The sequence below is a fragment of the Seriola aureovittata genome, chromosome 10 (genome assembly GCF_021018895.1).
Source record: "Seriola aureovittata isolate HTS-2021-v1 ecotype China chromosome 10, ASM2101889v1, whole genome shotgun sequence".
NCBI lineage: Eukaryota > Metazoa > Chordata > Actinopteri > Carangiformes > Carangidae > Seriola > Seriola aureovittata.
The window spans coordinates 9,695,083-9,706,677 of record NC_079373.1 but is presented as its reverse complement, the minus strand read 5'-3'; the positions used below and the strand labels follow the sequence as shown (position 1 = coordinate 9,706,677).

Here is an 11,595-nt window from a genome sequence, read left to right as displayed (position 1 = left end):
ATAACAGTACCTGATTGTATATGTAGGCAGCATTCTGCCTTGTCATTATGAAGCTTATGTTGTGTCAGTGTGGTGTCAAGATGTGTGGAGTGACTCCATGATTTATCTCAGCATGAATGTAAGGAACATACTATATATCATCATACTTTCAAGATTTTTAACATTTTTCAAAAATATGTTGATAATCAAGTCCAGTGCATAACTTTCATAAAACAATGAAACACCTTTTTTTTTCTAAATTAAAGGTTTATAATAAATCCAAAAAATTGTGAGACTCCTGTGACAGACATTCAGATATGCTTGTCAAAACAGTGAGTTAGCGTTCATGACCACCATAAAAACTGGCAAGTTATTTCCATACTGCATTGGTCATTATGTGCTGACAGGAGGATACTATTGTGGTGGTCTGATGTACCTGTCAGAAATGAATCATTACTAAATATTTGCCTCCACAATAAGAATGAGCCCGAGGTAAAATAAAGACTTTTTTATTTTTCACAATTTAAAAACAACTAGTGTTCATCCTATGAACCGTAGCATTGTTTGTTTAATCCTATCAATTCAAACATTCGCCTCGGTTCAGACTTAAAGGAAAATTGAAGTTGTAAAAGATAATACAAATATGGCCTGTGGCGGTCTATTGCACATAGCACTCAGTTCTAGTGTAATGAGAAGAAAAGGCATCCACAGTCAGAGAGGAGAAGCAACACCTGAAAACACCTGTCAGTGTATTCCTGTGGTTATTGAGCCTTTTTGTCTTGATCACTCTGGAGATTCTGTGGATCAATTAAAGGATTGAAAAATGAATCACCCCAGTATTAGTACACTCAGTATACATTATGTATGTTGTGTTTGTGTATTTGCATGCACATATACAGTATGTTTTTGTGTGTTTGTGTTACCTGGAGCTGATGGTGTTCGCTCAATAGTCTGTCATACTCTTGTGCCAGACCTTTCGTCTGCCTTTTCATGGCTTCCACTTCAGTGTGAGACTTGCGCACAGCTGCACACACAAACAGTCCTGCATCTTTAAATTGCTCTATATCATCAATGCCCCTTAAAAATGAACTTCTTTCATAATGCAACAGCTGTATGCAAGAAACGATCTACTGTGGTCCATGCTCCTTAGGAATAATCTTTGTACAGACAGCTCTTTGCTTTTGAAATGTAAAACTGCAGAGCATCCTGTCTGAAGGCAGTGATGATGACTCACCCTCCTCTGCAGCCTTCAGTTGACCTGCCAGCTTCTCAGCCTCCAGCTTCAGTTGTTCGTTTTTTGCTGACATAGATTTTTCATCATCTAGGAGAGCCTGAGCGCAAAGGATTACCTCTAATTACCAAGCTTAAATGGTTTATTTTAACAGCTGACAACAGAGTTCATACAAAATAGAAACAATACTGTCTGAAAACACTTTAAAATGCAACATAATGTTATACTGTGAGAATACATGATATTAAAGAAGATGGTGCCTATTGGGGGAGAAAAGGGAATAAACGGGCTTTATAAGACAAAGGTTTAGTTTTGTTATCAGGCTCTAATGAACTGTTTCTCACTCGTTTGAGCTTCAGGTTGTCCTCCTGGTGCTGCCTGGCTGCTTTGACAGCACTGCCCATCTGCGTCAGAAGGCCTGCATTGTCCTCCAGCGTGACAGCAACCTGGTTTAGCAAGGTGACAACCCGACGCATGATACTGTGATGAGTTCACAGGACAGGAAAAGACAAGAACCGGAGGAAATAAAGGCAGGACAAAACAAAACAGGACAGGACCTCAGGAAGTGAACTGTAAAAGATGAATAAGCAAGAGGGCAGTTGCGTGGAGTGGTATAGTAATGTTTGTTATCGAGCAAGGTCCCAAACACATTTGTTTCTGCCATTCTGAATGAATGTGGAAAGAAATAACACTAACAGCCAGAGGAAGAGAGAGAAGCCAGATATGTAGAGGTTCCTCTGGGCTCTGAACAGCTTCATGTGGACGTGGTCGTACACATTGGGGTTCACCTTGGCGTCTTGCATGGGCTCAGGACCCGAGTACTTCTGCACTTCACGGAGAGCATCTGAGAGTGAGGAGGAGGACAGAAGCATGACTGTTGCTGCCTGGGCTGGACACACAACATGACAGCCTTCTTAGTATTACTCAGTGTCTGACACAGCAGATGGCTTACCAAGGAAGAGAACAATGAGGACCATGATCATTGTAAAGAAGCCTTTGTTCTGATATGGTGATAACCAGTTCCATATTCTCCAGCTGAAAACCAAACGCCATCTACAAAGTAGGTCAGAAGGACACTGTGAGTGTAGCTGTCATAACAAACACTGAAGGGGTGTGGATGCACTCTGCTGGTGATTTGTGTGAACTGCCTCTTTCACTTTTCCTCTTAACAACTAAACTCTTGCACATTGATTCAAAAAACAGGCTGCTGTGCAAGATGCTGACCATGAGTTGCTTGATGGACTTTAGATTGTGCTTTGGGTTTGTGTATTAAATCGCATTACCTCTGTGCTGATATGAACGGTATACACAAGATGAGGTTGACTGCTATCTCTCCATAGAGGAAGAGAGCCACAGCCGTCCACTGGAGAGTCATTGCGACTGGGATTTCCTGAGGACATTCACAAATTTTATCCCTATGACTAACAAACCAGAACTGAAATAATGTAAAGCTTTACATTTTGAGACATATACTTCCTTTATCACATGTAGTATATTGTTCCATTAAGTCAAAATAATTACATATTAACATTAACACTAAACAAGAGACAGTGGAAGTCTATGAAAAAAAAATCTTACTACGTTCTTATTTACTCTTTGCCTATTGAACTATACAGTATATTGTATATACTAATGTACTGTAAGTTACTTCTTTACATTGTGGATCCTTTTTGAGCATACACCCACACATATTTCTGTAGGCCTACTTCATACAGGAAATCTGCATTATCATTCATAGCCTTTTGTTATTTATAGATTTTTACCTTTAAATCTAGTCTAATTCCTCAGCACAAGAATCACCTGCTGTACTTTTGTTTAAGAGCAGGAGGTAGTCACTCTGTTCCAAGCAATAAATAGAGTTGTTGGCTTACCAGACAAAGTTGAACGATCAGAAGAATGGGAAAGTTCAGACATGCACGCACATGCGCTCACACACACTCACACAACAGCTGCTGGGGAGCATCAGAGGCCCTACAGCCTTAAATAAAACTGCTGGCTGGTTGACCTCATTGGTCAGCCCCTTTGGATTCATTAAAGACCACAACATTCAAACTAACCACATGCTTTATGATCACTCTACGGAATAACTACAAAATTTATCTTTTTACTTTTGGACCAGTCTTTCTCCCTGGTGTATGTGTGTTTGTGTGTGTGAGTGTGTTTGTTGGTGACGTCTCACATTTCATGTCAGTGTACAAAAATAGTCATGTAAGGAGAGACGATCTCTTTCTTTTTAAATAGTGATTAATTAAAACTTAATGTTTGATATTTATCTCAAAACTTCTGAAATAAACAAGCAGACCTAAACTTACAATATCTCTTTGGATATGTTTGACTTTCCACAAAACAAGCAAAACTCATGTCCACAAGGGGGCGATGTTATCTAATGATATAATATACCATAGCTTTTGCACAGGGCAGGGAGTAGGTGGTCCTGTATATTTTGCAACTATTGCAATAGATTTATTACAAATATACCTTATGTTTCAAGCTGATATACAGACAAGCAACAGTGTTAATAAAGGGCTCAGTTTACAGTTGTCACTGTAATAGAAAGCTCATTCCAGAAGCTCATTCATTACAAAAAGATTAAATTGGATTGCTCTATTTGGATGTTTGCGTGCCTTTTAAAAGGGAACATAAACAGCTGTTGGCTTGCTCACAAACCTAAATTGCATGAGTGTTGCACATGAACAACAGAGACTAAGGGAGTCTTGAGCATAGCTTTCAGTACACTCTTCCTTTTGAATAATGAGTTTATTTTGACCTACTTCAGCTCCCTGGACTATTCTATGTATTTTGCCCTCTCCGCTGTATTCAGCTTGCAAAGTGTATTCACCCGGGTTTCCTCTGTGAAAGAGACTGATAGCTGCTATCCTCTCTGACTGCATGTCTCAGGAGTGCTGAGGAGCAAAATGTTTACAGCTGCACCCTGTGATAGCTTTTTGAGAGCAGGCAAATGACTGTGGCAGAACTGAATGTGCTTTGATTGCTCTGCTCTCCTCACCATCTCAGAGGTCGCAACTCAGGAGGCTGAACAGTCATTATAGTAAAATGCCTGCAATGAGCAGATGGCCAGGCTACGGTGATAGTGTGCTTGGTGGAGTCTTGTAACCTGAGAACTCCATCCATTTTATTTATTATCTGTCTATATACATCTCTATCATGTCCGGTACAGGAGTCAATGTTGCAATGTATATAGACCTCATGAATGCTATCTTAAAGGTAATATAAGATATTACAGTTGTGCTTAGCCTGCAAGCCAAACACATTTCAGCTGCTTGTGTCCATGTTCTTATCATACAGTCCCTGCAAGCTCCTGGCCAAAGCTGAATGTTGGAACATAAATTGTCTTGTCTCCAGGCTCTGGTGCTTTTTTTTCTCATTATTTGTTCCAGCACCCAACACCTACATGCTATTTGGTCCATCTATCCACCTGCTTTATGTTGATTTATGGTCATTTGTGAAAAACTTAGTCAAGTGTGCAGGTGGACACACGTGGTGGTGCACGATGTGTCGACCCATGTGGGTCACTAATGGCTAGAAAAGAGGACCCATCTTCTCTCTAGAGGAGGAGGGTAGCTGAGTTTACATCCGTTTTTTTTTGTTGTAGGAATCAGTGAATTTCTCTGACATTTCTGTGACAAATTTACAAGATCAGACAAGATTTTTCTACAATAAAAGCTGAATAAAACATAAACATTTAAATAAAGTTTACTGATACAAGAGTTTAAGGAGCAACAGTATGTGCACATCAGCAGCTGAGAAACTGGCACTGCAATTCCTTCCCTTGACTGTTGGTGGCTCATGTCCAGAAGTGCAGATCAGAAACTGCTCTGAACGTAGCAGGTGTGTGACTGATGGATCCAACCAGGACTTGTACTATGAAGATAGCCGTGGACTCAGTGACTTTACAACAAAAACTTTGGACCAAACACAAAAACTGCTCCTCTGGTAGTGCCGGCGTCATTAATGCGGAATATGCCGGGTACAGAAAGCAAGTTCCTGTCAGGTTGAAGCTCCTGAAGAGTAAAGACACGCCCACAGGTAAGAGTTGTTTAGTTAGCTGAAAGGCTCATTGTAACTTCAGTTGGCTGCATGTTTGTCTGGCGTTTCCGCTTATGTTTGTTTGTTTTGCAAAGCTTTTGCATAGAAACGAAAAACACTCTCTACATATAGCATTTGCTAAGTAGGAAGGCGGTTAAAAAGTTGGTTTGCCTGAATTAACGATTAAAAGATATGACGCTATAGTTGACCAACTCCCCATGCTCATTTTCAATTAGCCTTAATTAATGGATAGAAACGAAATGAAAGATAAAATCTACTTTTTAGCAAAGCCAGATAATCAGATTTTTTTTATTGTTGTTATATATGGCCATTATTACATGACGATTAGGAGCATAAACAGGTGAATATTGTGTCTAGTGTTCACGTGTCTTTACCATAAAATACAGCTATAGCTAATATTGTTGCCCTCAGCTGTAAGCCATTTCTCAGACTTGATCGAATAATTATATCTTGATGAAGTTTCCACATCTCTCTTGCAAAATGTGGTTTTCCCTTACTTTTATTAGATCAGTTTTTATTAGAGTCATCACAATTATTCCCATCTTGAGAAATGGGAAATAAATCATAGTGAATTTTCAGATGTAGCCATATTATTAAATTTGACTGAATCCCAGCTGATACTGAAAAGAATATTTAGGATTGGAAAAGTCAAATATGATTATTTGTTTTTTAATTAATTGTGACCTAGACATGTACAGAGCGAAAGATTTTACAGCTGAAAACTGAACTTGTCAGAGCTCTCTGGTGGACAAACTATGTACTGCAATGGCATTTCAATACTGCAATTTCTTGTTTTTTATTGGCAAATATACTGTATATACTAATAATAAATCTGTGATAAGCCAATATCAACAGGTGTCATTGATCAGGCTGATGCCTAAACTATTATAGGGACCTCAAACTTGGACTTTAACTGAGTGACTGGAGGCTTGACTTGGACTACTTAAACAGAGGCTTAAGTCTTAACCTCATCCAGCGATCCAGTTTCAATCTGTGTAAAATTGTGTAGAAATTCACTTAATATGTGGAGGATGTGGGTGATTTTCACACAGAGACTGCATCTAATTCCACACTCAGAAGCAATAACAGTGGGTGTTGCAGTTTAAACAATGCCTTGTATTTGGATTATGATATCTAAACATATGTGGCATAATAATAACTTTGTTGAATAAGGAAATATGCTCTAATTATGAACTCGCAGTATATTTACAATTCCCTTGCTGTATAGACCGTTTCACAACAGCAATATTTCAAATGCGTGTTCATAAAATACAGTTTTACAGCGAGCTATAGTAAGAGGAGTTGAGGGGCAGTCGATATGTGGTCAACAAAGATGATGGGTGAAAAATATTAATCGTCAAAGAGGTTAACATCCCGTTCAGCACAGAGCGCATAATTATATACATTCAGGGTTATGGTCAGATCCCTGGGTCATAATGTGGTGGATGGTTTTTGTCCAGAAGGTGGTGCAGAGAAACGCCTTGTTTAAGGTAAAGCAGCACACACTATTACTGCATGGTTATGGCTTGTTTGATTATGAGTGCAGAAGCTTATCAGTGCTTTACTGATTGAAATATCAGCAAAGCACTAAAGTTTTAGTGTGCAGCATGGTGAAATCAGGTAGGAGAGGCAAGCTGAGATCTTTGGATGAATCACTCCATGTCATGTTAATTAGAGCTTCAGTATCATCTGTCTTTATGTCATGCTGTAAAAATAATGAGAAGATAAATATCCAAGTCTAATTCACTTGTTAAAGTTTTCCCACCAGTTGTGCTAATGCAGATGAGGGAATTAGCAATTATTTTCATTGTCAATTAATCTGATTTATTTCCTCAGTTTATCATTTTGTCAATGAAATATCAGGAAAAAGTAAAAAATACCAATTACTTAAACAATTAACTGACTATCAAAGTAGCTGCCAATAATTTTCAGTCAATTGACTTATCATTTCAGCTCTATTTTAAAGTGCTAACAATGTCTATCAATAAGCTACCAAAGTAAATACCAATAGGCTACCATCGTCTTTAATCCCCCAACCCTTTTTTAATTAAATAATTAAAAAACCATCTGAAATCAATGTCATTATTAATCGTCACATTTAGAGTGTTAATGATTAATAAAACAATACCTTATTATCTATCTTGTTAATTATTTGTACTGAACAATTAACAGAAAATTAGGAATTAAGACTGAGTAATATTTATTTAACAAACTCAGTCTCAAACATGTAAATTTTGCTATTGCCGCATAGCCAACGTTAGCATTAACAGCTGTTTACTTCTTTCTAAATCTTTCAATTTACAATACAAGAGATTATAATGCCTGTGTTTTTTTATGATGTGATGTAAACTGAAAATGGATTTGGACTGTTGGTCATACAAATCAAGACATCTGAAGATGTCACCTTGGTTTTCAGGAAATTGTGATGGGCACATTTTCTGACATTTTCTGAACTGAACCTTTAACCGAGAAGTCGATAGATGAATCACTGATGAAAATAACAGTTAGTTGCAGCCATACTCTTTCTCAAAGTGAACATCCACTGTTACATTCATACTTTATCTGCCTCCGCTCCTATTGCCAACTACATCTGCCTCACTTGATGCAGCCACACGGTCTAGCTCTGTCTCCTGCTCACATATTGCACTGCTCCCTAAGAGACACTTCACCTTGTACCAGCTAGAGGCTCATAATGTCGGCTCTGATGACTTTGCAATTAATTGCTTAGCAATAACAAGAAGCTAGTTAAAAGTGCGAATCACAGCTATAAATGCTTCCAGGTGATACCTTGATATTCATAGTGCTTTGTTGTTGCATTTTGGGAGAAAATACTTCCCCAATTAGTAGTTACTTACTTTCTCCAAAAATGACCCAGAAACTGAAAGTGAACTGATTCAAACCACTGAATGTTTCATTGGGTTTCTGTAGTCTAGCTTCAGCAAGTGCTCATCCCCTTGTAATGATGATTCAACTATAATGAGTTTTAAGTACATCCAAGCCCAACATTGTCCTTGAAGAAAATTAATGGGACCTTTACTTCAGGAGCCAAGTAACTTCTGCCGCTCTGCAATTCTATTGTGACACGAGGACACTTGAAGGAGAATGAATTCTATTTAAAATGTTGGAGTCTATTTTATTTTTAGCGGATACAAATGCTCACCATGTAGTCTCAGACTCAAGCTGCCAGGCTGTGTTCGTGAGCTCTGTTGTGGTGGTCCCATTCATAGCTTTCCATGTGGAGAGAAGAGTGGCAGTATAATCACCAGACAGTAGTCATCACTGTGAGGGGAGCTGGAGGGCAGCAATCTTCTCTCTGCTGCCTCCCCTCTCTCACACAGTGGTTGACACTCTGTCACTGCCTGATAAAACAATTGGACTGACACATGGCTGCATGCACATACTGTATGGACATAGCTGCACATGCTGGAGTATACACATTCAACTACAGGACACACAGTGCTGATTAGATGCATACACAAACACACAGGTACACACAACTGGATTGGGCATGCAGCCATGTCTGCACAAAACTACTGACTTCTTTTTGTCCTTCACATTTTTGGTTTAGTACGATAAGAATATAGCAGTTGGCTCCATTCTCCGAGCCATATTTCCCAAATGATGATTGAGATTTCACAATATAATGACAAATGTCATCAAATGTAAAATTCTTACACACTAAATTATAAACTAAACTATCGCTAATGCTTGATATCATAAGCATTTCTTGTGCAATGGCCAAATTCTCTTCATATAAAATCCATGGTTATATATTTTTTAAATCATAATACTACATTATTCTATTGTCTTCTCTGGCTTGCATATAAGTTGCTTATTCCTGTTTACCCCCCAGGAATAATTTGTTCTCTGATGTGGAGTGAATAATAATGGATGACACTTGATGTGTCATGTACTGTCTGCTCTCTACTGATAACGAAACAGTAATCTACACAGCGCTGATTTAAAGGCAGACTCGTCTGTTATTTTCTCCAATACGGTGCCATTAAGGTCATAGCAGTTAGAGGTCATGCTCTATTATTTCTGTCTGCCTTTGATTCCCGGCTCCTGTCTCAGCCATGGATTTACTTGTACAGAGATTATATGTTATATAGCAGAGTAATATATCTTCCAACTCCATAAAATGTCCTTCCATCTCTCTAAATGTGGCTTGGTGAGAGTAACATTTGGAAAATGACCACAAGCAACAATTTGTCAAGCTGTGCTGGCTGGTGTGCTCAATTTACTTTCTTCTTCTCTATGATAGCAGAATTACAGTTGAGTGTTCGCTGACCTAATGCAATAGAGGCTCCATATGGACAGAGTAATGTGATTTCCCAGGCTCTTATTCGGTGTCTGCGGCTGGATAGAGAGGGGCTCTGAAGAGATGGCATCTGAATTGGGAATGGCTGTCTAAGAGAGGCAGCCATTGAGCGAGAGAGGGAAGGACATAATGTATGTGATAGGGACAGCAGTAAGTAGCAGCCTTGATGTGGCGTATTGGGGAGAAGGAAAAGGACACCAGGGTCAAGTGATTCTAATAAGGCTCACATTGAAGCGTCATTGAACCTCTGTTTGACTGTGGTGCTCTGTTGACCTTTTTTTTTCTCTGCAGGTCATCTCAGGTCAGAGGTGTAGCTGTGGCCTGTTAACATATCCAATATGCTAACCAGCAATGCTGACCTTGGGATTTGTATCCATGGCATTTTCACAAAAATAGAAGAAGAACGAGTTGACACTGACAGTGTTCAGCTTTGTGTAAATTTCCAGTCGCATGCTAAACAGAGCCTTTTATGTATGTCACATTGATTTTGAGCTTCATTAATCTGTTTTATATTTTTATTTCACAACATTTAAGCACCCAGTCCCTGTTATAGACTTGTCTAGGCTCTGGTGCCTTTTCCTTGCCTCGGGTGGTTAAAAATTGCTTAATGCAGCTTTAAAATTAAATTATATTTCATCAGAATAATGAGATTGAGCCAAAATTGGAGTCATGGGTCACAGTCTAATGTCCACCAAAAACATTTTACAATATGCCCAAAGGCTCTGGATAGTATTTTGGTCAAAGTGAGATGCTGCCTGGCTACAGGCGTCTGAATTGCTGCTCACATTTAAACATTTTTCTGAGAGTTTCCAAAGCTCTGTTGTTGCTCTTGTGAATAGCTTTTCATCCAGTTGGAGAAACTAGTGAGCCAGTTGGTATTTTTTTATTGGTGGGGGCCAAGGTTATAAATGTGATATAACTGTTCCAGAGCCAGAATCCAAACAGATATAGCAACAAGCGTCGATAGAAAAGGTCGAGCCATCAAGGCTCTAAATAAAGGTGACCAAAAACAGCTCTTCACTCAGACCACCACCATGCATTAAAGGCATTTCTTAAAAGGTGATTTAAAAACTTTTTTGTTTCACAACATTGCTTTGTACAAATAGTTCATTTCATATGAACTACAGAACAATACATGAAGCTAACTGCTCCCAGTACTCACACAGCTTCTGAGTTGGCTGAAAATGACATCAAGGGAACAGATACATCAGTCTCAGTGATTAGTGAGAGCAAAATGACTAATGAGAAGCAAATGTCAGACTTAACAATGTAATGTTGACAAAGTGGCAATTCAAGTCAGAACATCAGCCTGTTGTTTGTGCTCGAAAAAGCCTTTTTGACTTGTTCAGTGTGGCTGCACTTCAGGATGGAAAGCAAACTGTGACCTCAAAGTCTAGTTGGTGCAAATAGTATTGGCCTTTGAGAGGTAATTTTAGAAGGTAATCAATACAAATGATTTTTTTTTCAGTAGCAGAAGCTGATGAAGTTTAGAATAGTACCTGACATTTGAGCAGGGGTCTAATTTATGTATTCACCAGGAGCGGGACACAGCTGGCAGTTGTGTATCATTGTTATAGTGGTAACAAAAATATGTCTATACATTTGTATGTTGATATCCCACCTTTGATGTTTTTGCCTTCAAAAATTTGGACTTGTATACATTAGGCATTTATTCTTTGGCTCAATGTTTCATCTCATAAGTCATTTTCCTTCCCCTGTCGGCTAATCTGTCGCTGGCTGTGATCCCATCTCCACTCTCAATCACAGACGTGCCCTCAAGGCACCGTGACATCCACACTGCCTGTTTACAGCAGGGCCATAAAGAACCTTGCCTGCATCAATATTCCCATATCAGCGCTCTCTGTTGTGCTACAAACCACACACTGACAGCCAGAGAAGCGTCCGATCGGGTTTGTGTAACCGCTCTGGTAGCCAACAGCCCTCTGCTCTCAGGATCTAAAGGGCTCTTCAATTTTCTACTGTACCTGTGACAGCA

At 39.1% G+C, this 11,595-nt stretch overlaps 1 protein-coding gene across 1 annotated transcript; it reads right to left on the bottom strand.

Annotated features, from left to right (window-relative positions):
- Window positions 1-472: 472 nt before the first annotated feature.
- LOC130176475 (B-cell receptor-associated protein 29-like) lies at window positions 473-3,259 on the bottom strand. The gene is made up of 8 exons (XM_056387594.1): window positions 3,082-3,259; window positions 2,494-2,600; window positions 2,163-2,263; window positions 1,907-2,054; window positions 1,555-1,690; window positions 1,214-1,310; window positions 903-1,003; window positions 473-776 (listed from the first exon to the last, which is right to left on the bottom strand). The coding sequence occupies exons 2-8, from the start codon at window positions 2,583-2,585 to the stop codon at window positions 741-743; spliced, it is 711 nt and encodes a 236-aa protein (XP_056243569.1). The 5' UTR covers window positions 2,586-2,600; window positions 3,082-3,259; the 3' UTR covers window positions 473-740.
- Between the last annotated feature and the right edge of the window lie 8,336 nt (window positions 3,260-11,595).